Source organism: Topomyia yanbarensis, chromosome 3 (assembly GCF_030247195.1).
Source record: "Topomyia yanbarensis strain Yona2022 chromosome 3, ASM3024719v1, whole genome shotgun sequence".
NCBI classification, from domain to species: Eukaryota; Metazoa; Arthropoda; class Insecta; order Diptera; family Culicidae; genus Topomyia; species Topomyia yanbarensis.
The window spans coordinates 156,549,605-156,573,499 of record NC_080672.1 but is presented as its reverse complement, the minus strand read 5'-3'; the positions used below and the strand labels follow the sequence as shown (position 1 = coordinate 156,573,499).

At 35.9% G+C, this 23,895-nt stretch overlaps 1 protein-coding gene across 1 annotated transcript; it reads left to right on the top strand.

Moving 5' to 3' along the window:
* Nucleotides 1-2,244: 2,244 nt before the first annotated feature.
* LOC131689848 (juvenile hormone esterase-like) lies at nt 2,245-20,493 on the top strand. Its single transcript, XM_058975182.1, has 4 exons — nt 2,245-2,849; nt 8,270-8,512; nt 8,570-9,549; nt 18,829-20,493. Exons 1-4 carry the CDS (start codon nt 2,655-2,657, stop codon nt 19,037-19,039), a joined length of 1,629 nt encoding a protein of 542 aa, XP_058831165.1. The 5' UTR covers nt 2,245-2,654; the 3' UTR covers nt 19,040-20,493.
* Nucleotides 20,494-23,895: the final 3,402 nt, after the last annotated feature.

Genomic DNA, 23,895 nt, shown 5'->3' with positions numbered 1-23,895 from the left:
ATAAACATAAACATAAACATAAACATAAACATAAACATAAACATAAACATAAACATAAACATAAACATAAACATAAACATAAACATAAACATAAACATAAACATAAACATAAACATAAACATAAACATAAACATAAACATAAACATAAACATAAACATAAACATAAACATAAACATAAACATAAACATAAACATAAACATAAACATAAACATAAACATAAACATAAACATAAACATAAACATAAACATAAACATAAACATAAACATAAACATAAACATAAACATAAACATAAACATAAACATAAACATAAACATAAACATAAACATAAACATAAACATAAACATAAACATAAACATAAACATAAACATAAACATAAACATAAACATAAACATAAACATAAACATAAACATAAAAAGCTGCTATGTATTTTAAAGGCGAAGAATCGGACAATTTGCAGTTTACTAGTTTTATTGCAATTTCTGACTTCACAAAACATAATCATGTTGCAGTTTGTTTATTTTTGACTCGTTCTTTAGCGTTCATGATAGGGAAATTGCCATGTTTTCAACAGATTTTTTTCTCAGATGGATCAAAAAGCCAATACAAAATACGCACCTTCCACAGTGTGAATATAAATTCGAAATCGCCTACAGGAAGATCGGGATACCGAGGCGATGGAGCATCTGTACAGAGTTATGAAAATTGTACGAGTAGGTAAATCGCTCAAGCAAAGGTCACAAGCTGACATATGAAAAGAAACTAATGGATACCTTCTCACGAGCGAGTGTGAACTGATCGATAAGTGTATTATGACGAACATCGAAATAGCAGTAGACGACGAGAGTATAAAAAGAATCAGTGTGGGGACATGCGCAACCGACGACAGATTCCCAGCGCAAGATCTACCGAAGATTCATGAGGTGAACGGTGTTGGAAATGATCAACTGCCATGTGAGCTACTGAAACACGAAAGAGAGGCGTTGTTTAGAGCACTCCACTGGGTGGTTTTAATGATCTGGGAGAAACTGATTTTACCGGAAGATTGGTTAGAGGAAGTAGTATGTCCCATCTTTGAAAAGGGTGTTAAGCGGGATTGCTGCAAATAGTTATCGAGCAATCATATTGCTGAAGGTGTTCTCCCAAATTCCTTGTCGCCGCCAATCACCGTCAGCAAGCGAGTTCGTTGAGAAAACTCGCATATAATGCCCAAATACTGATTTCCGAAGAAGCGAAAATAGATCGAGTGATATGTGATGAGTATTGGAAATACTCTCGAGTCCCTTTGCAACTCGGAAAGGGCTACGGTAAAGTGTGATAATAAGAGCTAGGATTGACACGGTATTCCGGAAGTCTACTCGTTTTTTTGGCATCGCCGGTAACGTCCATATTGTAGCACACAATCTTGAGACGATGCTGGGAACGTACATCCGACTGTCGGTTGAAACGATGGCGATGATATCGAGTTGGTTAATACCCACACAATTAGGGCGGATTGTTGGCGGTCAAGAAACCGGGAGATCAACGCATGCTTAGTGATTTTGAATGCAATGTGTTGAGAACCATTACTTTCTAGAACCATTTAACCGAGTTGTTCACTATTCTGAAAACATGCAGCCGCCCAAAATTTCGCTGAGCGAACAATGGGTGGTTCTCCAAGCTACTGTTGCAATTCGTTGTTCATACGCCATCTCCGCATTCCGTTTTTCATATGCATCCCAACGTAGTACTTCCAAAATTATTATTTAAATATTAAAAATAAAATATTTTTTTGTATTAAACTGGTCACTACCAATATTTTTTTTCAACTCAATTTTGGTTTGGGGGTTAAGCCCCCAAACCCCCCGGCTACGCCGCTGATCAAGGTAAATCTCATTCGTATGGAATGACCTGCTTCTTTTGCCAAAATTTCTACCATATAACACAACTATATTTAATAAGGATTTTTGAGTTTATTTTATTTATTTTTCATCTTTCATTCCCTGAAAGTGTACAAGATCATAATGTAGCAGAGTGTTTTGTAAGAAAGACAACACAGTTTTATTTGCCAATATTTAGAAAGTTTAATCACCCTACTGAATTTATAATAAACCTATCCTAATAAGCGCCACTAACAAGCAAATTAGCCCCGAAGGGACCTCTAACATTCGATGATACTCTAATATATTATTTCACTTCGCTAGCACCGATTCAGGAATATAAAAGGAGTCTTTCGCTTGGGTGCCTTCCAATCAACTGCCACCGCTTTGAAGAAAGCGCACGATCAAATTCAGACACCAATTAGTTCTAACTAAATGCACTGAGTTCAATCCAAACACCGCGTACTCTCTATCTCTCTTGCTTTGACTCTTCCATTATCAACATTATCCATTGAAATAAAAGTGCACACGTGAAAATTGTAATAAGACGGTAGGTGCATATCGAGTGCAATTAAATGCGTTAACCTCAAGTACGGCTCAAAAACGTATGCATATGAATGAAGCAATTAGCAGCAACGAAAACAACAGCTGACACACTAGACAGCGAACCAGAAGAATTCAGTTCAGGACCGACGATTGGATTGTGGTTTCGTCACTGACCGGATTGACAGAATAGCCAAAACTGGATGCAAAATTTCCGAACCATCCGATCAACAGTGTGGTGAATAACTAACAAAAATGTGCTCCACTGCAATCGTGGGGTTGATAGTAACACTACTGTATTTTGCGAGAGCCGACCCACCAAATTGTGTAGTGAAATTTGAGAACGGTGTTGGTGTAGGTCTTTTGAACAAAACTTTCACGGAACGATTGTACTGTGCGTACCTTGGAATACCTTACGTTCAACCACCAATCGGAGAACTGAGATTTGAGGTAGATGTTTAGTGTACGTAGAGCATGGGCACTAAAAACTACTTGCTCTCTTAAATTCAGAACAATCTGTTCGAAATTTGCATAATTTTTTCGACGAACTGTATGAAGAAACGCAACATGTTTACTGCTAGCAAGTTCAGCAATTCCACTAAGCAAAGTTGTATGATCTCTTAGAAATTGTTAGACCCGCAGGTTGCTAACCCCGTAAGTAAGAAGTTATACGATCTCTTAGACTTTGTTTGATAGGGTACAGTGGCTATTTAAGCCTTTTAAGAGATATAATTCATAAAAAATAAGAAATTATTGTTGCATATATTGCGTAGCAATGACGTCTTATTTTTATAATTGTATCTTCGAAATAGTAGGTTTTGCCACGTAAATGTTTTTGAAAGTTGTTGTGTGAAATTGTATGGTTTTTCAAATACAAATATAAAATAAGGGCCTAACATTATTCCAAAATGAACAATTCTACCAAATATTAGGAAATTTCGTTGTGGTATTGCTGAGTTTAGACATAAGATTATGACCAATAGTAAGAATCAGAAACATGCCTGTAACTTTGTCGGAAGATAAAATTCGAATTTAAATCATTGGAAGAAGTTTCTGCCAACAACTCTGTTTCTATTCTATTAAAAATACTTTCGGCACCGTCTCCAATAAATTCCGGTATTACTTTTTATCCAGATTTTTAAATTGAGCTTCTTGTGATCCGAACAATCATGTAAACAATGACGAATGACAAAAAATCTACCTCATAGGATGCGAATAGGAAACTCGTGTTTTTGGTAACTATCTGAGGTAGCAATTGAAACTCGCTGTGATGCGCATTTTATATTTTAAACTAGCTGTAACCCGATGCGCTTCGCTACACTCATCGAGTCAATGTTGCGCAGTGAATTGAAAGGCACACAATGTTTCAGTTGCACCACGTGCGGTGAAAAGTCTAGTAAATCGAGTAATGTTAACAAACCAACAGGATAATTGACGATTTTTTCATCTTTCAATAGAGATGGATTTATATGTAATCGGATTTTCATTACTACAATTTTAAATTTAATTATTTATGAAATTGACTTAAATATTTTTGGCTGCCAGTAACGCAGGTTCCCTTAACCATTGTTGATTTCTGAAAATAAGGTCGATGTTTGAAATACCCATTCGATTAAAGGATTATATACAAAGTTGTGGCGAAAAAGTGAGCCTAGTTCATGATTTTTCAAAAGCGTTTTATGCAAATATTTTTTGGAAAAAGCGTTGGTAGCACTATCAAAGATAGAAAAAACAAGTTGAATTTGAAAAAATATGCAAAGGTTGCCGGAGTTATTGCCCATTCCCCGAAGCGTGTTTTTTGGCAGAGGTTTGCGGTGAAGCCGAACTCTCCAAGCCGAACCGTTCAACTAAAATGTATTGTGGTGTACTTGAACGGATCCGCTTCCTAAAAAAATCTTAGAAAAAAAACATGTTGACCAAAAAATAGAGTTTTATAATGTTCAAAATTTTGAACAAAAATTCATTGCAAAGAATCGAATTTTTTTAATGGAAAAGGAACCGTTCAAGTACACGAGAATGAAAATACAAATAATTAAAAAAATTGAAAATCGGATGAATAGTTTTTAAGATACCACGTTCACCGCAACAGTACTTTTCAAAAAACTTAATTCCGAGACAAATGCGTTTAAAGTTTTGTGTTAATGGGAGGTAAAGGTTTCAGCGTAAAAACACTTCTTTTGCGATGTTTTTTAGAAATTTGGGTGAAGCGAATTGATCGAAACTTTTGTACATTATACTGCATCATTTCAATAATATTCTGTAATTTTTTCATGCAAGCGACTCGGTGTCTTCATTCGTGGAAGAACCAGCGCGCTGCAAACGGCTGTAATTTTAAACCTAGTACTCCGATCTGGATGAAATTTCGCACAGATATTTTCAAAAGTATGTACTTTCAGAATATATATTAATTTTTTTCGAGTTTTTGAATTCCAATTTTGTATATAAGTCTTCAAAGAATTGCGTCGTGCGTCAAAAATCAGTTAAGGTAATTTGATGTGGCATCGGTTACTGTTTTTTCATGTCATGCAATCAAGTTTTTCATGGCGAATCGACCTGCGATGGTGACTATAAGAATTCTTGATTTCAATTTGTTATTAATTCCCTTTGTTACTTATATTGAACGATAGTGATGGGGCGGGCATGGCGTAATTGGCAAATATCGCGTGGATTCGGTGATCAACTCCCACGTATAGAGTTAGGGATTTTTTTTCTAATCCGATAAAAAAGAATGACCATAAAGTAAAACAATATGACCATAAAGTTAAAACCGCTGTAGTCGAAACAAAAAAATTAAAGGGTTGTGTACAGGACACGACCACGGTGACATTAAAAATATAGCTTTTTTATCTATCACACATATCGACACACGTTCTTGTTCACTCGCCTGTTTTCATATGTTACAATTTGCTATATACCCTCCCCATTAAAACATAATTTATTGAAGGTCTTTTAACGGTAATCTATTAATTAATCAAGTATCTCACTAGGTGATTGGCATTATTTGGCTGATCCATCTAGTGAAAATAGGCTGGTCTGTCCAGAAAATATATTCAAAAGAAAAGTTCCATATTGAGAGCTGTGATGAGGAAACCCACGCCCGCCAACGGAAATATACAGATTCTCCATAAAATATGAAATTTCATTTTCCATTTAAATTTTCAATAATGTACTAATGAACTTAAGTAAACAATCTTAAGTGTAAGTATTTCTTGATCGATTAGTGGTGGAAAAATGAAATTATTTGATAAATTACATTGTTATGCAACGTTCGCACTACCAGTTAAAACGGGTTTTTATGCTATCTTGGTGATATTTTTCTTGTTGCTAATAATTAAAACGTGTTATAACTCTGTAGTGTAAACATTGTATTATTAAACCAATTCTGCAGCGTTTTATGTTATATAGGTGTTTTATGTGGTAATAGGACTGACATAATTATATGTTCAGTACAGCGGTTTGTTTCATAATTTAGAACAGATTTATTTTAAAATTTAAATTAGTATACACAACCGTATTTGTTGTATACCTTAAAACGCAATTAGAACTGTGTTTTAAATACATAGGGTAGGACAGATATTCTGACTGGTTTAACTGGGAAAACAATTTTAAGTCCAGTAACGCTCAAGACATGGCTTGAATTTGAATCGAAAAAGAACACCCGCTTCAACTGCTGCTGGGACGGTAAGTTCTGTTTTAAAATTTTCCGTTGTGTGCAGTACGAAACAAAAGTGTTTGAAATTAGAAAACAAAAAGTTCTGCTGGGAATGTGATTGTTTCCGATGCAATTACACTCAGATTTTTCACGCAGGGGATACAGGCCGTGTAAATGAAAACCGCGTAAATTTAAAAAAAACGCGTTAATGAAAACCGCGTAAATTTCAAAATCCGCGTAAAAACCTGAGTGTACTCTCCTATATAAAATACTACGCTGCTGAACAGTGCAATAACTACAGAAGCACGTTGTCAGATGCCTTACTGATAAAAAACATATAACCGAAATATGAAACATGAAAACCAATTGGCTCTTTACCCTACGCAGCTACAAAGCGCCGTAAACATGGATTAACAAGTTACAACGCACACGCATGCATAAAAATAAATATATTTTTTTCAAACGCAACACTCTTAAGCAGCACACACCGTATTGAATTAAATCCAAACCACCCCGCCCACCCACTTTGCAAATCATTCTGTGACACCATGCTGGTACCCGACAAATCCGCACACGGCCACCGCTGCCGAAAATGCATAGCGTCTACCGCTTATTGTAGTGCCCAGACGCTGCAGCCATGATCTTACCCGTTCGACATAAGAACAAAAACTGATTCAAACGGGTACGCGTCACCTCTATTTATAAACTAACCGTATATGGTTTAGTCACTTAAGTGCGAGTATGTGCAAATGCCAACGTTACCGAAAATCGATAGCGCTTATTGCATCGCCCGGAGACGACGTTGCTCGTGTGGGATAAGAGCAACAACTGATTTAAACGGACATGCGTTGCTTCTATTTATGACTTTTCGTGTTTCATTGAGCAACTAAGCTGCCCTCTTTTGACGGCTGTGTCTGAGAAATCTGCCTCACGAATGGTATTTTTCCCGTTTTTTGTGAACTTTTTAATTTTACCAATTTCCAAAAGTCTACTTTTATTGGGGAGATATTAAATTATTACCAATATTTAAGTTAGGTGTTTCTGAATCGGTTGGTGTATGAATGATTAAAATCCATCTAGTAATATCGGAGTTATAAGCGTGCAAACCTTACATAGTTTCGTTACATGGGAGATAGTTTAGATTTTAGAATGACACCTAGCCCCAGATAGTGGAGTAAGACATTTTTAATGTCAAAAACGATGTATTTTCATAACGCAGAAATCAAATATCTAAACAAAACTTTTTTTTCAAAAAACTTGTGTAAACATTCGGATAAATTTACGGTTCAAATCACCATCGCGCTCAATTTTGAATACGTAATATTTTTAAAGTTGTAAACTCGGTGGTCTATATTCCATCAAATGCGTTCAGCTATTAAAATTCATTTTCGAAATTAGTAATGATCAGTGAAAGCTTGGCCGAATCCATACAATTCATTTATAAGAATTGTAAAACGCGTTATAAAACTTTTTAAACTGGTGTTTAGTAATATTAAGGGTTCACCAATAAGAGAATTCAATTCTGGAGAAAACAAACCCGAATTTGTTCCTATCAGTCCATAACTTCGAAAGAATTTTAAAAGCGAAATGTGAAGAAAACTCCCTGACCCTGTAAGTGGGATTGCCCGCGACCATGTTCGTCCATGCACTCGCATACCTGTGTGGCGCACCTATGCGTTGCGCTCTATATCTTCAAAAATACTCTGAATATAGTTCGGAAATTGTTGCGATATATTTTTAGATAGTTTATCTATTAACAAAATTCGACTTTTTCGAACTTGTAAAGCAAGCCACCCCCTTAATTGAAAAATCAATGCATTTATTTTTATTTCGAATCAAATATGGGGGATTTTTTTACGCTATATCAGAACATAAATTAGTTGAATTAGTGTATTTTTAGTAATGTGTAGCGCTTAAAATGATTGGTTGTATTGATAAGTTAAAATTCATTTGCGAACAACGATGCACGCTTTTCAATGTCCCCATAATTGAGTCGTGTACTCATACCTTTTTTCACATAATGTACAATATCGAAGCGACCTATATTTGTACTTTGTTTTATTTGTTTATAACTTTGATGCGAGTAGATTTTTGGTTTGATTTTCTGATGAAACAGAATGAAAAGGATGGCGTGTAATATAAATTATAAATATTTGTGCAGTCTAAAAACAACGATATTTGACATTTAATTCAATACTATTTAAATATGTACTTTCAGGACCCAGTCCGATTGTATTTTGGTGGTTCTTCAGAGTTTCAACACGTGCAAAACTCCTGTACACAAACCTTCAACCTGAAAAGCACCGAAGACTGTCTGTACTTGAATGTATACACTACTTACGTCCGTGGAACTGTGAGATCTCGCGCTCTAATGCCAGTGCTTGTATGGATCCATGGAGGAAGCTTCATCGAAGGGTCTTCCGAAACTGACATCTTTGGGCCGGAACCAATACTAGACAAGGTATCATGAAGGTAATCTGAATCATAATAACACTGGTGTACTGTTTCGTATTTGCAGCATATCATCCTAGTTACGTTTAATTATCGTCTTGCGTCGCTTGGATTCCTCGGAATCGTGGATTTGGATATCCATTCCAATTTAGGATTAAGGGACCAAACTGAGGCCTTACGATGGATCAACAGAAACATCAAAAACTTCGGTGGAGATCCAAACCGAGTAACGCTGCTCGGATGGAGCGCGGGTGCTGCATCCGTCACGTATCATATGTACACGGAAGCTTCAAAAGGATTGTTCCAAAGTGCGATAGCGATGAGTGGGACTATGACACAACCGTGGGCTTATAATTTTGATCCTCAACGGTGTAGTAATGAGTATCTCAAACAAATAGACGCCACCACCAAAGAGGAACTGAAAGCTCGTCCAGCCAAATCAATGCTACCAGTTGACAGATTATTACAACATTGGTGCTATATGCCCAGTGAAGATCCAATCTATGCGCCACAAAATCCATATGACATGGTTCAAAAGATGTCACCCGTTAGCAATGTGCCGCTCCTCGTCGGAAACACGAAGCTAGAACATCAAACATTTTTCAGTGATGACAGTTTCTTTGAAATTGAATCGAACTGTCCTAATAAGAATGCCACTATTAGAGAACAGATTTTAGATTTCCTCGCACAGGCTCGCGGTCATCGATCATTTCATACACCTACGTTGTTGGCTACTGGGGAAATCTTGTTTGGTATCAACTATTTTATTAAAAATGTAGCTTTGCACTATAACTCACCTATCTATCGTTATCGGTTTTCGTTTGACGGTCCATTTGGTTATCCAAAGAATGTAGCATATAGAAATAGAATACTTAGCAAAATACCTGGAGCCATGCATGGGGATGATCTTGGATACATTTTCACACCGTACAATTACCGAAACATCCTTTCACTGAATCGATCGTCCAGTGAATTCCGGGGGTACGAAAAAGCATTCAAAGTGCATCGACATATGGTGCGCCTGTGGACGAATTTCATCAAATACGGGTAAGTCTGCTCATAAATCATGTATTCGGTCATATTTCACAGCAAATGACACGGGCTTGCTATTCACATCTTTCGAGCTGTTCTAGAATGGTTCCCGTTCATCTGCATATAGATTTATTTATTCAAAGGGGATTTCCCAATCTGAAACACAAATACAGACCCCACTCTCGCCTCGCCCGAAAACGGTAATCAATCATACGCAATTTATTCATTTTACATTAAAATTCAACTGCAACTCCAATGCAATACTGCGGGAAAATTGTACCTTTTCAATCTGATTTGAATCGATTTCGTCTAGGTAATTAGTTTCACCAATATTTGATGACCGCTAGTAACTGGTTCGCAATGCATCGCATTGGCAATCCCTTATTTCGTATTCGCGCTTTGTGGAAGAGATAGCAACATTCCCAAATTCACATACATTCTTTGTTTTCACGTGAGTCATGTTTTTCCCTCTTTCCTAAATTATCAATCGAATTAGTTCTTATTAGAAAGTAACCTACAGTCAAAGCCCGTTTTTATTGGCCCCCGATTTTGTCAGCTTTTTGACCGGATTTTGTCAGCCTCACATAAAAATAAGTTTAATGGGCTCTAGCAGACGAACCAAGTCATATCCGAGTAAATCTTTTCTTGAAAATATTTTTCTTTTCTTAAAAATGCATAATATACAAAAAATGAGAACATTTTTTTATATTTTGAATTGGAAGATTCCCAAGTGTAATTTATACTAAATAATCAAAAGGCTTAGGTTTATTAAAAAGAAAGAAAAATATATGTTCCGATTTTATCAATGGACCCATTTTGTTACCAAGGGGCTGATGAAAACGGGTCTTCACTGCATAAATCCCACAACAGAGTGGGAAATTATAACAAATTTTTAAATAGCTGAAACAAAACGGCCAAGTTTTGCATTTTCGTCAATTTAATACGTCAATGTTAATATTTGGGCTACTATTTTGATTCATACTATAACATTTAATTTTCAGTATGTAGCCCCAAGCAATCATTGCAAATTGTTGTGCACCTGGCATGCTCTAATTTCAACTATAATATATCGTAATAAATTGATTGCGTTTATTGTGTAAATAAATTCTATGAACCATCAAGGAAAATATATTAGGAGAACTCGTGGCTATTCGGATACACCTAAGAAAATCGCCTTTTTAGGTACACCCAAAACTCGGCCGTAATACCTTTACGGTAATAAAAAAATGCTCTAATAGCAAGACGTTTAATACTAAAACGGTCCCAATAGAAAATTCCACAAACGGCAATAACAACACATTCAAATACTCTCTGCGTCGCACTCATGTTTCATCAATTCTTATACACTAAATATTAACGCCTGTCTGGAAGTGTGTAGCACTTCGCTCACGGAAATATAAAACAACCCACAAAATAAGTTCTTTTAACTTAAATTGAGGTACTTTTGATTTTGCATCGCTTTCGCACTTATTAGTGTTGTCAACAACAAAGCGAGAGATTTGACTCAGTCGAGGTCTTCCGTGGAATCAGGTACTTTTGAGTTGTTTGAGGTATACTCAAAATTAGGTAGATTCTACTTAAATTTAAGTATATTTAATTCAAGGTTGAGTATAAAAAACCTATCAATGAGTTGTGATTTTTGCTGTGGTTAAAGGAAAACTACCTTCAACACGGTTTACAGCCATGTAGCGACTGTACAAAACATGAACACTGTTCATGTAGTATTTCTTGGTTTTAATAAACTTTTCTATACAAAAATCCAGTTATCAAATTTTCTATTGCGATTAGAGCTATGTTCACCTGTTAAAACGTGTTAAGATATGTCTAAGGAACAACATTTGATGATATGTGGGCATGTTGGGCCTATTAAATAAGAGTATAAGTGATCTTACTATGGAAACATAGCAAAAACACGATTTTTGATTGGAGACACCTCTAAATCATGTCCAAATGAAGTCATTTTTGGCGAAACTTCTTAAATTCACACGTAGAACAAAAATCTGGGCTGACCCATGTATATTTCAAAACTTTTTCAAAATGTGGAGAGGTCTAATGAACAGTGCTTCCCACCCTGTACGGGACCTACGGTTTGGATCCACGAATCCGAACCGAGGGTGCGAATCCAGACACTTGTCTGAATCTAAGCACCAAGTCTGAGCCTGGTTCAGATCCGGACCTGGTAAGGGGAAAAGGGGATGTGTTAGATCCAGGCACTGGTCTGGATCCGGGCTCTGCACAGTGGTCCCAAAGAGCAAAAAGGGTTTTTTAGATTGCATCAAAACTGTTGACTTTAGCAATGTAATGTCTTTGAGAAAGTTTCTTAGAATAGAGCACCCCTTCTTTCCATCTTATCGCATTGATGATTAATTTCCCTAGTAGTGAGTTACGAAATTTATTTTCTTCAATAATTCAGATAGATATGGGAGACTGAGGAGACTTGATCCCATCATTGTAACTCAAAGGCGGATCAGAATACATTAATCGAATATACTAGAAAGTTGCGTAGTTTTATCTAAACATAAGTTTCTTTAACACAAAAAAATAAATTAGACATGTGTTACCGAATTTTTACCGATCTAAAGTAACAACAGAACTGAAGAAGATTTATTTTCCAAATTTTCAAACTTTTATACAATTGATAAAGTCACCCACTGCATACTATACTTTTTTTTGTTCAACTATATTTGCATTAATGTTTGCTGAAATAGATGCTATGGGTTCACTTGATCCCTTCAAATTCGTGGAGATTTGATCCCCTTCGCCATGCTTCATACACACTACTGAAAATAACCAAATTCACACCAGAACAATTGAAGTCATTGTTGCCATAAAATAACAAAAAAAAACTTTCAAAAATGAACGCTTCATCATACAAAAACTTAACTGTAAATGTTTACCACAGCATACGTATCAACCATGCATCCCACATTTGATGTTCCTCAACCATAATAACAACAGCTTTCAAATCATTGCACAGAGATTTGGGGAATTCGTAATAAAAATCAGGTGAGAGATGGGTAATATGTAGTAACAAAAATAGTAATATCTAATCACAACAATTTATTCAATACCACAATACATTTATAACATTGAATGAGGTTAGGTACCTATTTTTGGGCTACTAAGGAGGGCACCACATTATTTCATTATTAATTTTATTATTTCAGCTTCTTTGCTTTGTTATTAGAAGCCATTTTTTATTTCGATTATGGAGGTTTTAGCCTTAAGGTCATTCGCCTCTTATTAAGAGCCAATATAATAACAAAATTGTCTTGAGAATGGTGATAATCTTCTGTTTGAGCGCAGCAAAAACTCTAATCGAGTACCCCAATTATCGCAACACCATTTGAGCCAATGCGTTGAGCAAAGATGGCAGTCGCTGTTCTAACCAAAGGCTTCAGATTGGTAGGATGATAATAGAAACAGGGTAAAAATAGGCTTATTACCCCACATGCTCTTTTAAACACGTTTTCAAAAAATAATCAAGTGTCCCCAAATTAGGGATCGAGTCTCCACTAATCATAGAATTTTCCATTTTTTTGTTGTTTTCCAAAATGCTCATAGCTCATGTCCAGTATAATATTTCCATGATTTTTTTTATGATTATCAGTCAACCCTAGAAACAATATAAAACTACAATAAATACATAGTTTTTTTATCATTCCACGGAGTAGGATTGAAAAATAAAAAAGGAGATCAAGTCTCCTCAGTCTCCCCTAAATACTTAGTTCAGCAAAGTTGTGGAGAAACTTATTACAAATATTTTATCTGAAGATCTGAACTCTGTGGTTATTAAGCTGTTTGAGATATGGGGCATTACTTGTGAAAGGCCTCTTAAAACAGTTTTTTCATCACAAGTTTTCTTCTAGGTTTTTTCCAATATATAAATGTTCTAGAACATTGTTTGGACTGTCAAACTGCATTACTTTGCCGAAGACGGAAACTTGCTACCACTAGTATGTATGGACATATTTACGTTTCTTGATTGAAAATAGCTCTTTTTCCAATGCCGATAATTTTTAAACGGGCAAACCACTCGGTAAACAAATTAAAGTGTAAGAAAAGGACAACAAATGCTGGAAAAATCAGATATCCCCAAGACGGCCCTCTATAAAAATGCTCGAGTGTCCATTCAAAAACTATTCAACCGATTTCTTTCAAACTTTGCATACACATTCTTTGTTAAAAATGCCTTACCCCTACGGTAAGTTTTTGAGATAATTTTTCATTTAAGGGAGTGTTTACTCATAAAAGGCGGAATTTTTCGTGACAAATAGAAATTTTTATTTAAAATGAGTAAAAAACCCCCTTAATTGAAAATATATCTCAAAAACTCAACGAAGGGGTTATGTATTTTTTACATAGAATCAGTATGCAAAGTTTGAAAGAAATCGGTTAAGTAGTTTTTGAATAGCAGGTAACACCGCAAATCATGTTTTTATAGAGACGTTTTATAAAATCTTCGTCACCAAGTCGTTATTGAAATGATAGACTATAATGAACAAAAGTTTTGATCAATTCGCTTCACGCAAAGTTCTAAAAAAATTCGCCAAAAAGTGTTCTTTTTCACGGTGAAACCCTGGGCTAGGCCAGGATTTCCCTGCATTTTATAACACATACTAATTTTATATTTATACTAATTTTATATTTGAGGCGCCATCATTTATGTCACCAAAAATAATTTTATCAATCACAATCAAAACATACAGATTTCAAGCAGAACTATTGAATTAAAATAGTTTCAATTTCTATTAAATCTAAAATCCCGACAAGCGGTGGAATGAGTAGCTTATATTTATAGATTTCGATGTTTTTAACAGAGGTTATAAGCAAACTTTACTCATCAAAGAATGTATTGAAAGTTCTTCTTTCGTTGGGTGCAAATGTCAACAAGTTTGGCGATTGATAATAATTTTCAAAATGAACCTGCCTCAATTCTCTTTCTCCTGAGTAGCTCACATTGAACAAGTGCATGAAATCTGTAACCGCTACAAAAATTCATTAGTGAAAAAGCAATATGAGAAAACGTGCCGTTAATAACGTTAATGAAAGTGAAACAATTCATTTAGCAACAGTAGAGAATCGGATATACTTGTACCGTTATTTCGCTATTTCCTTTAGATATACCGAAATAACATAAAACCTTTCAGAAATTAGTAAAAATTAACAGCCTAAAGTGTATGCTGCTTCATTACGGTAATGTCTCTGACATTACCTACCCATCTTTCTAATCTAAAACAGAAAAATTGTTCTGGAAACCTAATAAATGCATAATAGACCTCTCCACATTTTGAAAAAGTTTTGAAATATACATGGGTCAGCTCAAATTTTTATTCTAGGTGTGAAGTTAAGAACTGGCATTGCATAACCTAAAGCGATATAAAGCTACACTTTTGTGAAATCCCGACAAAAAACAAAATTACGTGTTTGTCCAACGAGCTTTCTGGTCCGTTGTGGTAGTGAATTATGCCCCCTTGTTGTGGTGAAGTTTACCTGGTTTACCCCCGCAAAAGTGCGTTTTGCCCTGACCATTTTTCGAAGTGTAATTTATAATGATTTTGAAGTATTGCACACTTGAAATGTTTTTGAACCTTTTGCAAAGGGTTATGATTGCGATTACAGGAGAAAATGTTGGTTGAATGATAAATTATTAAATTCTCCTAATTAATGTTCTATAGCTAAGCTGTTATCCTATTTCCTTAGGCGCGTTTGCCCCATTTTTTCCTAAATAATAATATGCTCAAACCTCAACCAAGCAGGTTTCTTATAGTGGAATTTTCGCAATAACCCTGCAATTGTCACGTATGATAATCGACAACGAATGCAGTATCAGGACATTACTTTTAATGGAGCTTTTCACTTTTTGAGCCGCGATATGTGCAACCAAAATAATTAAAATGCACATTGCGTCATCTAGCCGCACATGAACTAAGCTGGTCTTAATGTGGATATAAAAATCCCATCATGCGTCTACCTGTTACAACTTATCTGGTTTTACGGATCGTTATTAAACTTAAACCTTGGAAGAATAAAGGTTTCAGCGTAATAAAAAATACCTTTTACGATTTTTTTAGAAATTTGAATGGAACCAATTGATCGAAACTTTTGTACATTATAGGGGAGACCGGGGCTAGTTGGCGGTGTTTTCAGTTTTCATTTTTTACTGCTTTGATTTTGGTAGATATTGCAAAATAGAATACGTAGCATAAAAGGGTAGACTGTTGGCAACATCTCTGAATTTTATTAAAATGTTTGATACGTTATCTTCATTTCTCGACAAACATATGATTACGGCCTAAAAGCCAACTGTCAAAATCCACTTTGAATGGAAATTCCAGACAAACCGTTACTAGTCGAACAAAGTTTACAACAGTTTATGAAAGAGAAAACTTTTCTCTTTCGTTTACTACCAACATCGGCGATTGGCGTGTAACGGTTTGTCCGGAATTTCCATTCAAAGTGGATTGTGACAGTTGGCTTTTAGGCCGTAATCATATGTTTGTCGAGATTTCTAGTGACAAAAATATGTTACGCGAAAAGCCGCCAACTTACCCCAACCACGGGGTAAGTTGGCGGTATGTGTGAGGTAAGTTGGCGGACTGCCAGAAAATAAGCAAACTAATGGAAATACAATTACATAAGTGGTCCAAATGAAATGTGCCGATTGTCTTTTCAATAAAACTGTATAGTATTCGACACTTTTCATTATATTGCAGTCTCAATACCCCGTCATTTTGACTTCGATGCGTACTCCATATTCAAAAGCAAAATTTTCGAAATACTTCAGGCGATTGGCTGAAATAATTGTCCCCTGCATTGATGAGAGACACAAGAAAAAGTTTCTCTTACTTTGGGGTGAATTCCAGAAATAAAAATATATGATGACTATTTTTGCACTAAAAATAGTACCGCCAACTTGCCCCGTGTGCGTTACCGCCAACTTACCTTAACCGCATATTTTATAAAAAAGGATTTAAAAAATTACTTTTGGGTATGAATAGGTATAATATCTATACGGACGCTGAAAGCTCTTTTCACGCACTATCGAAAAATATAATCGTTCGAGTAATAGACTGAAAACCACCTTAAATAACACAAAATGTTTAAAATTAAGAAAACTTACAAAGTATGCTCAAAAACACAATATCGACCACAGCTTCTACAAAACATAATTTTTCGCAACAAAGACACATCGGATAATGCGTTTCACATTACTTGAGTTACACAACGAGAGACAGCGCGTTGTGTCTAATAGAAACGGAGAAAAGGGGGTTCCGCCAACTTACCCCAACCGCCAACTAGCCCCGGGCTCCCCTACTGCATTATTTCAATCGATTGTAATTCCTTGTCAAGCTAGCTTTTCTCCCTATTTTAGTTATACAGTAGCAAAATTTTAGTGTTAGTGTTAGTTGTTAGCAAAATTTTAGTGTTAGTGTTAGCTGTGTAATGCATCATTTGGATGTTTGTAATCTATTGGTACAAAAGATGACGAGGTTCTATGCCCGCTGGAGAAAGGGTTTGCATGAAACCTTGCTACCTTGTGGACTTTTCCCTGCTCAAAAAAAAACAATAAAACGAATAACATTCTGCAATTTTTCCATGCAAAAATATTGACAAGAGATTCGGTGACGAAGCTTTTTGTAGAATGATTCTGAAAAAACATGATTTGCGGTGTTACAGCCATTCAAAAACTACTTAACCGATTTATTTCAAACTTTGCATACACATTTTATGTAAAAAGTACCTAAGCTCTACGTTGAGTTTTTGAGATAATTTTTCAATTAAGTGGTTTTTTACTCATAAAATGGCGGAAATGCTATTTTAAAAAAAAAATCCGCTTTTTATGGGCCCCCTTAATTGACAAATTATCTCAAAAACTCAACATAGGGTTTGGGTATTTTTTAAATAAAAGGTGTATGCAAAGTTTGAAATAAATAGGTTAAGTAGTTTTTGAATGACAGTTAACACCGCAAATCGTGTTTTTTTTTCAGAGACGTTCCCTAAAAAGCTTCTTCACCGAGTCACTTGTCGATATTTTGGCATGGAAAAGTTACAGAATGTTATTGGAATGATGCAGCATAATGTACAAAAGTGTCGATCACTTCGCTTCACCCAAACATCTAAAAAAATCGCAAAAAATGTTTTGTTTTGCGTTGAAACCTTTACCCCCCCCCCCCCCCTCTCCTCCTTAAGCACTAAGCGAAGTTGAAGAAATCGGCGCTAAGAGAAGCGAACGAAACAATCTCACAAACATACAACGAGCGAAATCAACAAAAATAGTAGTTTTCATATACATATCCGCATTGTGTGGATCAAATAGCGTAATATTTTGTAATAGAGTTCAAATGCAGCAATTTTCGCCTATCTGTCAACGATGTTTAGCTTCTACTGACAAAGAATAGCTGCAATATTAGGGATTCCGATTTGGTATGTGAAATATGCACTAACTTATAAATACACCATGCAATGAGAAGAATTCCTTGCTGGCAACGGAGATCAAATGGTGAAAATGCGTTCAATCTGTTGTATTCAAGTTGAACCAGTTAACAAATTAGCATCGACCATAAGAATCGACTTGCAGAATTCCTTAGAGAGTATTAATGTTTGGCAAACAAAATAAAAATGTTTTTCCGAAAACTCTAACGGAATTTCTTAATCAGATTACTTTCAAATAACAGCTTTATTTAATTTCTTGTATTTATCTGATTTTCTCCTAAATAGGACACGATGGTGAGGACTAATATAATGATACAATGCCCAATCAACATAATGACATAGAACCACAGACAGTCATCATTTGCCAATCGAAAACGGTGAAAGCCAATGTAGAGTAGTTCCGAAGTCCGTCCTTTCTTCGCACAATAGAAAACATTTCTACAATTGCCGTGCTTTTACAGTCAATTGCATGATTATTCAACAAATCCATTTGACAAAATATAACAGCATTTCCCGAGAAGATGTCTTATTCCTCGATCCCCTTTCACTCCCGGAAAGGCACTTCTATTACGAACCATTACACAAATTCGCCGTTTATTTTTTTGCCATTCCGTTGAAGTTTTTTTCCCACACGTATCCCCAAAATGACAAACGTTCGCGCAACTTCCGTTTCCGCAGCGAAGAAAAGTATCACATACATAGGACCATGTATCGTTGTGAATGGGAAGCCAAGCCTCGGAGCATGTTATTTATTGAATGCAAATATTTTATCGCCCTCATTTGATTCCAGCTGTGAGATTTGAAAATGGCAGCCTTTTGTATGATTTTCTATACATTTTTTTATTTATTTTTTTGCAGCAATCCAACACCAAACAATACGAGAATCAATCAGACAATATGGCATCCCTATAACGACCAAAATCCGCAGAAGGCCGGGCAATACCTTAACATCGAACATCGTATTCGGATGACGCAGAATCGAGCTAATGAAAATTATTACGAGCAACAGTGGAGCTTAATATTTGGCTGCCTGTATCGCTACGAGTGCAGTTTTTTGGAAGTTAAATGAAACAGCCACAATTAGTTGTTTGTACAAAGTACTTACGGTAATACTGTTCAACAAAAAACAAGTCTCGACAAACATATGATTACGGCGTAAAAGCCAACTGTCAAAATTCACTTTGCATTAAAATTCCGGAAAAACAGTCACTCGCCAATCACAAATGTTGGTAGTAAACCAAAGAGAAAAGTTTTCTGTTCCATTTAGTGCTGTGAACTGTGTTCGGCTAGTAAGGGTTTGCCCGGAATTTCTCTTGAAAGAGAATTTCGACAGCTGGCTTTTACGCCGTAATCATATGTTTGTCGAGAAGTTGGGGGCCGTGCACTAATTACGTAAGGCTTTTTTAGAGCTTTTCAACCTCCCCCTCCCCCCAGATAAGAGTTCGTAAGATTTTGGTGAACTCCCCCTCCCCCTACATAAGATCTTATCATGATTATCGTAATTAAAAAATCAAATTGTTAATTCATCAAATAATAAGATAGCGAAAACGATATGTATAGAATTATTACAAGAAAACTCATGACAAAATTTAACTGTAATCATGTGCAGAATTTCAATTGCATGCCAATCTCGCCCAGTAGAAAAAATAACTGTTGTCAGATATTCAGTAACTCCAATTTGGTCCACATGATCTGCTTTGCTATATTCCTTTTTTGTTGGAGACGAACCACTGCGACCAGTATTTAGATCTATGTGCTATACTCCACTTCCTTTGAATCTATTTTCTTGTGATGTAGAATTTAAAAGAGTTTATAACCTCTTCTGGCATGAATTTATTCTGAGTTCCAGCTGTGACGCTTATCGTACGCATAGCTCCGAGTTAACCATTTTCGAAGTTTCTTGAAATAAAATACAGTTCACACTCTGGAAATATTCGACATTCAAGATCTTTGACAATCGCATGTTAGAACATTTTCCAGATACCTTGCGGGTTTGAATCGAACGTTTGAAAAGGACAAAGTCGTTTTAACAACACGAAGGGTATCAACACTTCTTAACTTGTAAGGCATATTGTGACTCCAGTTCCCGAACAAAACAATGTACAACCAAGAGCCAAAAAATCACTCATATTGTTTGATATACAAGGATTATTTGGTACAAATGAAAATAGTTCCTTTTTCTTATTAAAAAGAATATTTTCCTTATGGATTTAATTTTTTAAACTTGTTTTATGATATTATGTAAGAAAAACCCTCCCTCCCCCTCAGATAAGAATTTGTAAGATATTTTGAAACTCCCTCTCCCCCCATATGCCCTTACGTAATTAGTGTATGGCCCCTTGAGTGTCGAGTCGGCCGCATATTGTTTTACGGAAAAGAGAAAGAAAAATAACGTTTACTGTTTGTCTCTAGTACGTCAGGATCGGTTTTCAGGAGCATTAGTTGTTTTGTATTATCAGTTCCATATTAACTTTTCAGTAGGGCTTATAAGGTTTATGAATAAACTTTTATTTTGCTGCATGAGATGCTGCTAGCGTTTTATTTCTGAAAAAAGATTTGCCATTTATCTAGCTTGTTGAATATAGGAACTATACATTTAACGGGCTAAATTTTGTTGTTGATAACTATAATTTCCAGTAGGATTTCAACTGAGTTTCACAACTACAGTACTAGCAGTTAGCAACTTACAAGTTTTTTATTATCTCAAAAAATTGAAAAAAAGAGATTATTTTGTAACTAAATTACATTGTCATACTCAAAATAATATTTGCTTTCCACAAATTTGCAACTTTCAATGTTTGTTGCAAAGAAATTTTCGTAGTAGTAACAATGTACAATCGTGTATTAATTTTGTTGGTAAATTTAAGACTAAGAGAAACGAGGGAAATGAAATTGAAAGTTGGATAGGTACTCTAGAGTGAAGCAGTTATAAACTTAGAACAGAAAACTAGGACTAGACAGGCTCATATGAACATGATCGAAAGGAAATGTGAAGAATCCTTTGCTTTCTGCTAAGTAGGAGTTGGGCGTTGCACCCAAGTCTACCGCATGGTCGTTGATAGAACATAACTCATCATCATGTTTTACCGCCGACGCCGATTTCATTGCTTTTGTCTTGGGCTTACATTTGCCCAAAATAATCACCAAAATCGAAACAGTAGAACCTTGCGGCAATTAAAACATAGTAAAATATACAATCGTGTTTTGTTGTTTTTCTACAACGTCCAAAGGCCTAATCCCACCAGCAGTGGGTTAATTTTATTTAATTACAACACAAAAAACGTTTGCAGTTAGTTGAGCGAAGGGTAATGGCGTGGATTAGCTTGTATTTTCATGAAATGTCACTCTACAGCGGAATAATGAGCAATATAAGTTTGTTTACAAACAACTTTTTAGCGCTTTTGAAAAATTTGTATTGAATAATAAAAAACCACCCCCACCCAGTGGGATTGAAAATTAGAAAAAATAAAAAAATAAGTCAAGTAGGTTTCCATTGAAGTGCTAAAAAGTGAAATATTAAAGAAACAGTCTTGACGTAGGACTTACGTCTTTCTCTACTATACAGTCGTGATTCGCTAGTTGGGCCGTCTGACAGACATTAGTAGTGCAAACGCACTATGTTCCGACTAAAAAGTGGTCCAATCAAATAATGACCAACCAGCGGATCACGCTGTACTGAGTGTCATTTAAATATTTTAAAAATGGAGATACATTTACATTTTGAATCAAAGAAACTTTTACGCTATTCAACAAATTGCTAACATATTCTTACCAATCTAAATGAAAGTAACCAATGTTTATTACTGACACTCTGTTTGCTGCTTTAAAGTTATTTGAATATACCACAAATTTATAATGCGAATCAACAAAACCTATAACCTATAAATATTGGTGAAAATTTTACCTAACTAGTGCACCTCAAGATTTGGGGCAACACCCCCCGAAACATTTCATGCATTGGAAAATCTAATATTGCGAATCTTTTCTAAAATCTACATCGAGACATTTCAGCAATGCACCACCAAGCCGTGCGCCGAATTACGCGCATGTTCATTTTGCATTAGTGCAAGCGAAAAAAACGGTTTGACGTTTATTTTTGTTTCATTCGCACTCATTTGTGTCACATATAGCAACAAATCGACGAAACGCTAGATTATCTCGGGATAGGCAATACTGTTCGTCATAATTTCTAATGTCCCTTTGTTTGCGAGTCTGCGAAATTCGTTTAGCACAAAACCAGGGAGGCGCTACAAAGTCATTTTCAGAATTTTGTTCTGAGTCCTCCGTTTTCTTCCTACAAGCACAACAACTTAGTCCAAATTGGCACTACATGTAGCATTGCCGGTCTTAATATTTGTCAAATAATTAGTTTATTCTTTAGGCAGAGCCAAGAATTTCAGTTTATAAGAGGGTATAAATATTTTTTTATATTTGTTGCATTTCGCTAGGATTCCTTCAATTTGATCCTTAACCCTCCGGAAGTCGCACAAATGGCTCACTGAACGAGCACCCGCAGCTGCTCTAAGACGACATCAAATATCGGTCGTATCATGTTCAAATTTAATACATACATTCTCATTTTTTTTTGTTTATGTTTATAATTAGTATTCTGTCAAGAAACCTGTGATTTATGATGGCTGTTCTGCATACATCTATGGATGCCAAAAATGACCTCATTCGGCACCGAGTACCACTGACCAACCAGGTCCAAAACGGTAATATTTACCAGAAACTGAAAATTTAAACTCTATCAAACAATTCAAGTACCAGTTCATATAGATTTGGTTGAAAATGTATCTTAAAACTGAGTTTGAAATTAGGGTCAATATGACCTGCTAACACCTTATTCGTTACACAGGACCTAAAAAGGTTAAATGCTTACACAGGTTTTTCAGGAAAATTTGTTCTGCCTTATATGTCTGTTTTCCGTGGTTTAGTTGGTCTTTTCCAATCACATTGTGAAAATTGAAATCAGAAGTTTCATTTTTAACTGGCAAATACTATCCACACACACTCAATTTGGTTCGGCTTGGTTTCCCAACAGCTGTGTAATCAGAAACTGATATCTCAGTAAAGTGAGACTTGTTAGCCGATTTTCGGTGAAATATTTTCCGAGTATCAGCCATGAAACGTCACTTTTACTGAGATCTCAGGCAAAAAATTGTTTTCGGTGATCTTAGCTGTTGAGATTTCGGTAAAAGATGCGAAAAAAGCTGAGATTCGGCAGAAAAAATTAAGTGCGGCAGACGTACAGGAGTCAAACCGATGGGCAAGCACTGGGGGTCGTTGATAAACCACGTAGACTCATAGGGGGACGGGGGGTCTAGCAAAAGTCTATGTTTGTGTACGAGGGGGGAGGGGGGGGGGGTTCTTGAAAAAGTCTACGTAGACTTTATTTTTTTGCCTTTCTCATATAAAGAAAGGCTATGCAATCACTGTAAAAATCGACTTTTTAACCGAGGCCCGGAGGGCGAGTGTCATACACCATTCGCTTCAGTTCGTCGAGATCGGCAAATGTCTGTGTTTGTATGTGTGTGTATGTGTGTGTCATTTAAACTCACACAATTTTCTTAGAGATGGCTGAATCGATTTTCACAATTAGTTTCATCTGCAAGGTATAACGCTCCCATAAGCTTCTATTGAATTTTTAGTTGATCCGACTTCCGGTTCCGGAGTTACGAGTTGAAGAGTGCGGTAACACAGCAAATTCCCATATAAACTGGTACCACCATGATGGTCAAATGATGTAAAACATATTAAAATTGATGTAACATTACTCTAGTTTGCGGGTCTGGATCACTAATGATCAATCGAAGCAGCTTTGACCACATTGGCCACCTATGACGGTTCATGACGCCCCCGGGGAACCCGCCAAGTTCCTAAACTAATATCACACCCATTCCCCAACGAATTCACTACCGATAT

Bases quoted from the DNA above. Each gene is read 5' to 3' on its own strand.
- LOC131689848 (XM_058975182.1), top strand. From the start codon at position 2,655: ATGTGCTCCACTGCAATCGTGGGGTTGATAGTAACACTACTGTATTTT. The intron at 2,850-8,269 runs GTAGATGTTTAG...ATGTACTTTCAG, and splicing joins TCGGAGAACTGAGATTTGAG to GACCCAGTCCGATTGTATTT. The intron at 8,513-8,569 runs GTATCATGAAGG...TCGTATTTGCAG, and splicing joins CGGAACCAATACTAGACAAG to CATATCATCCTAGTTACGTT.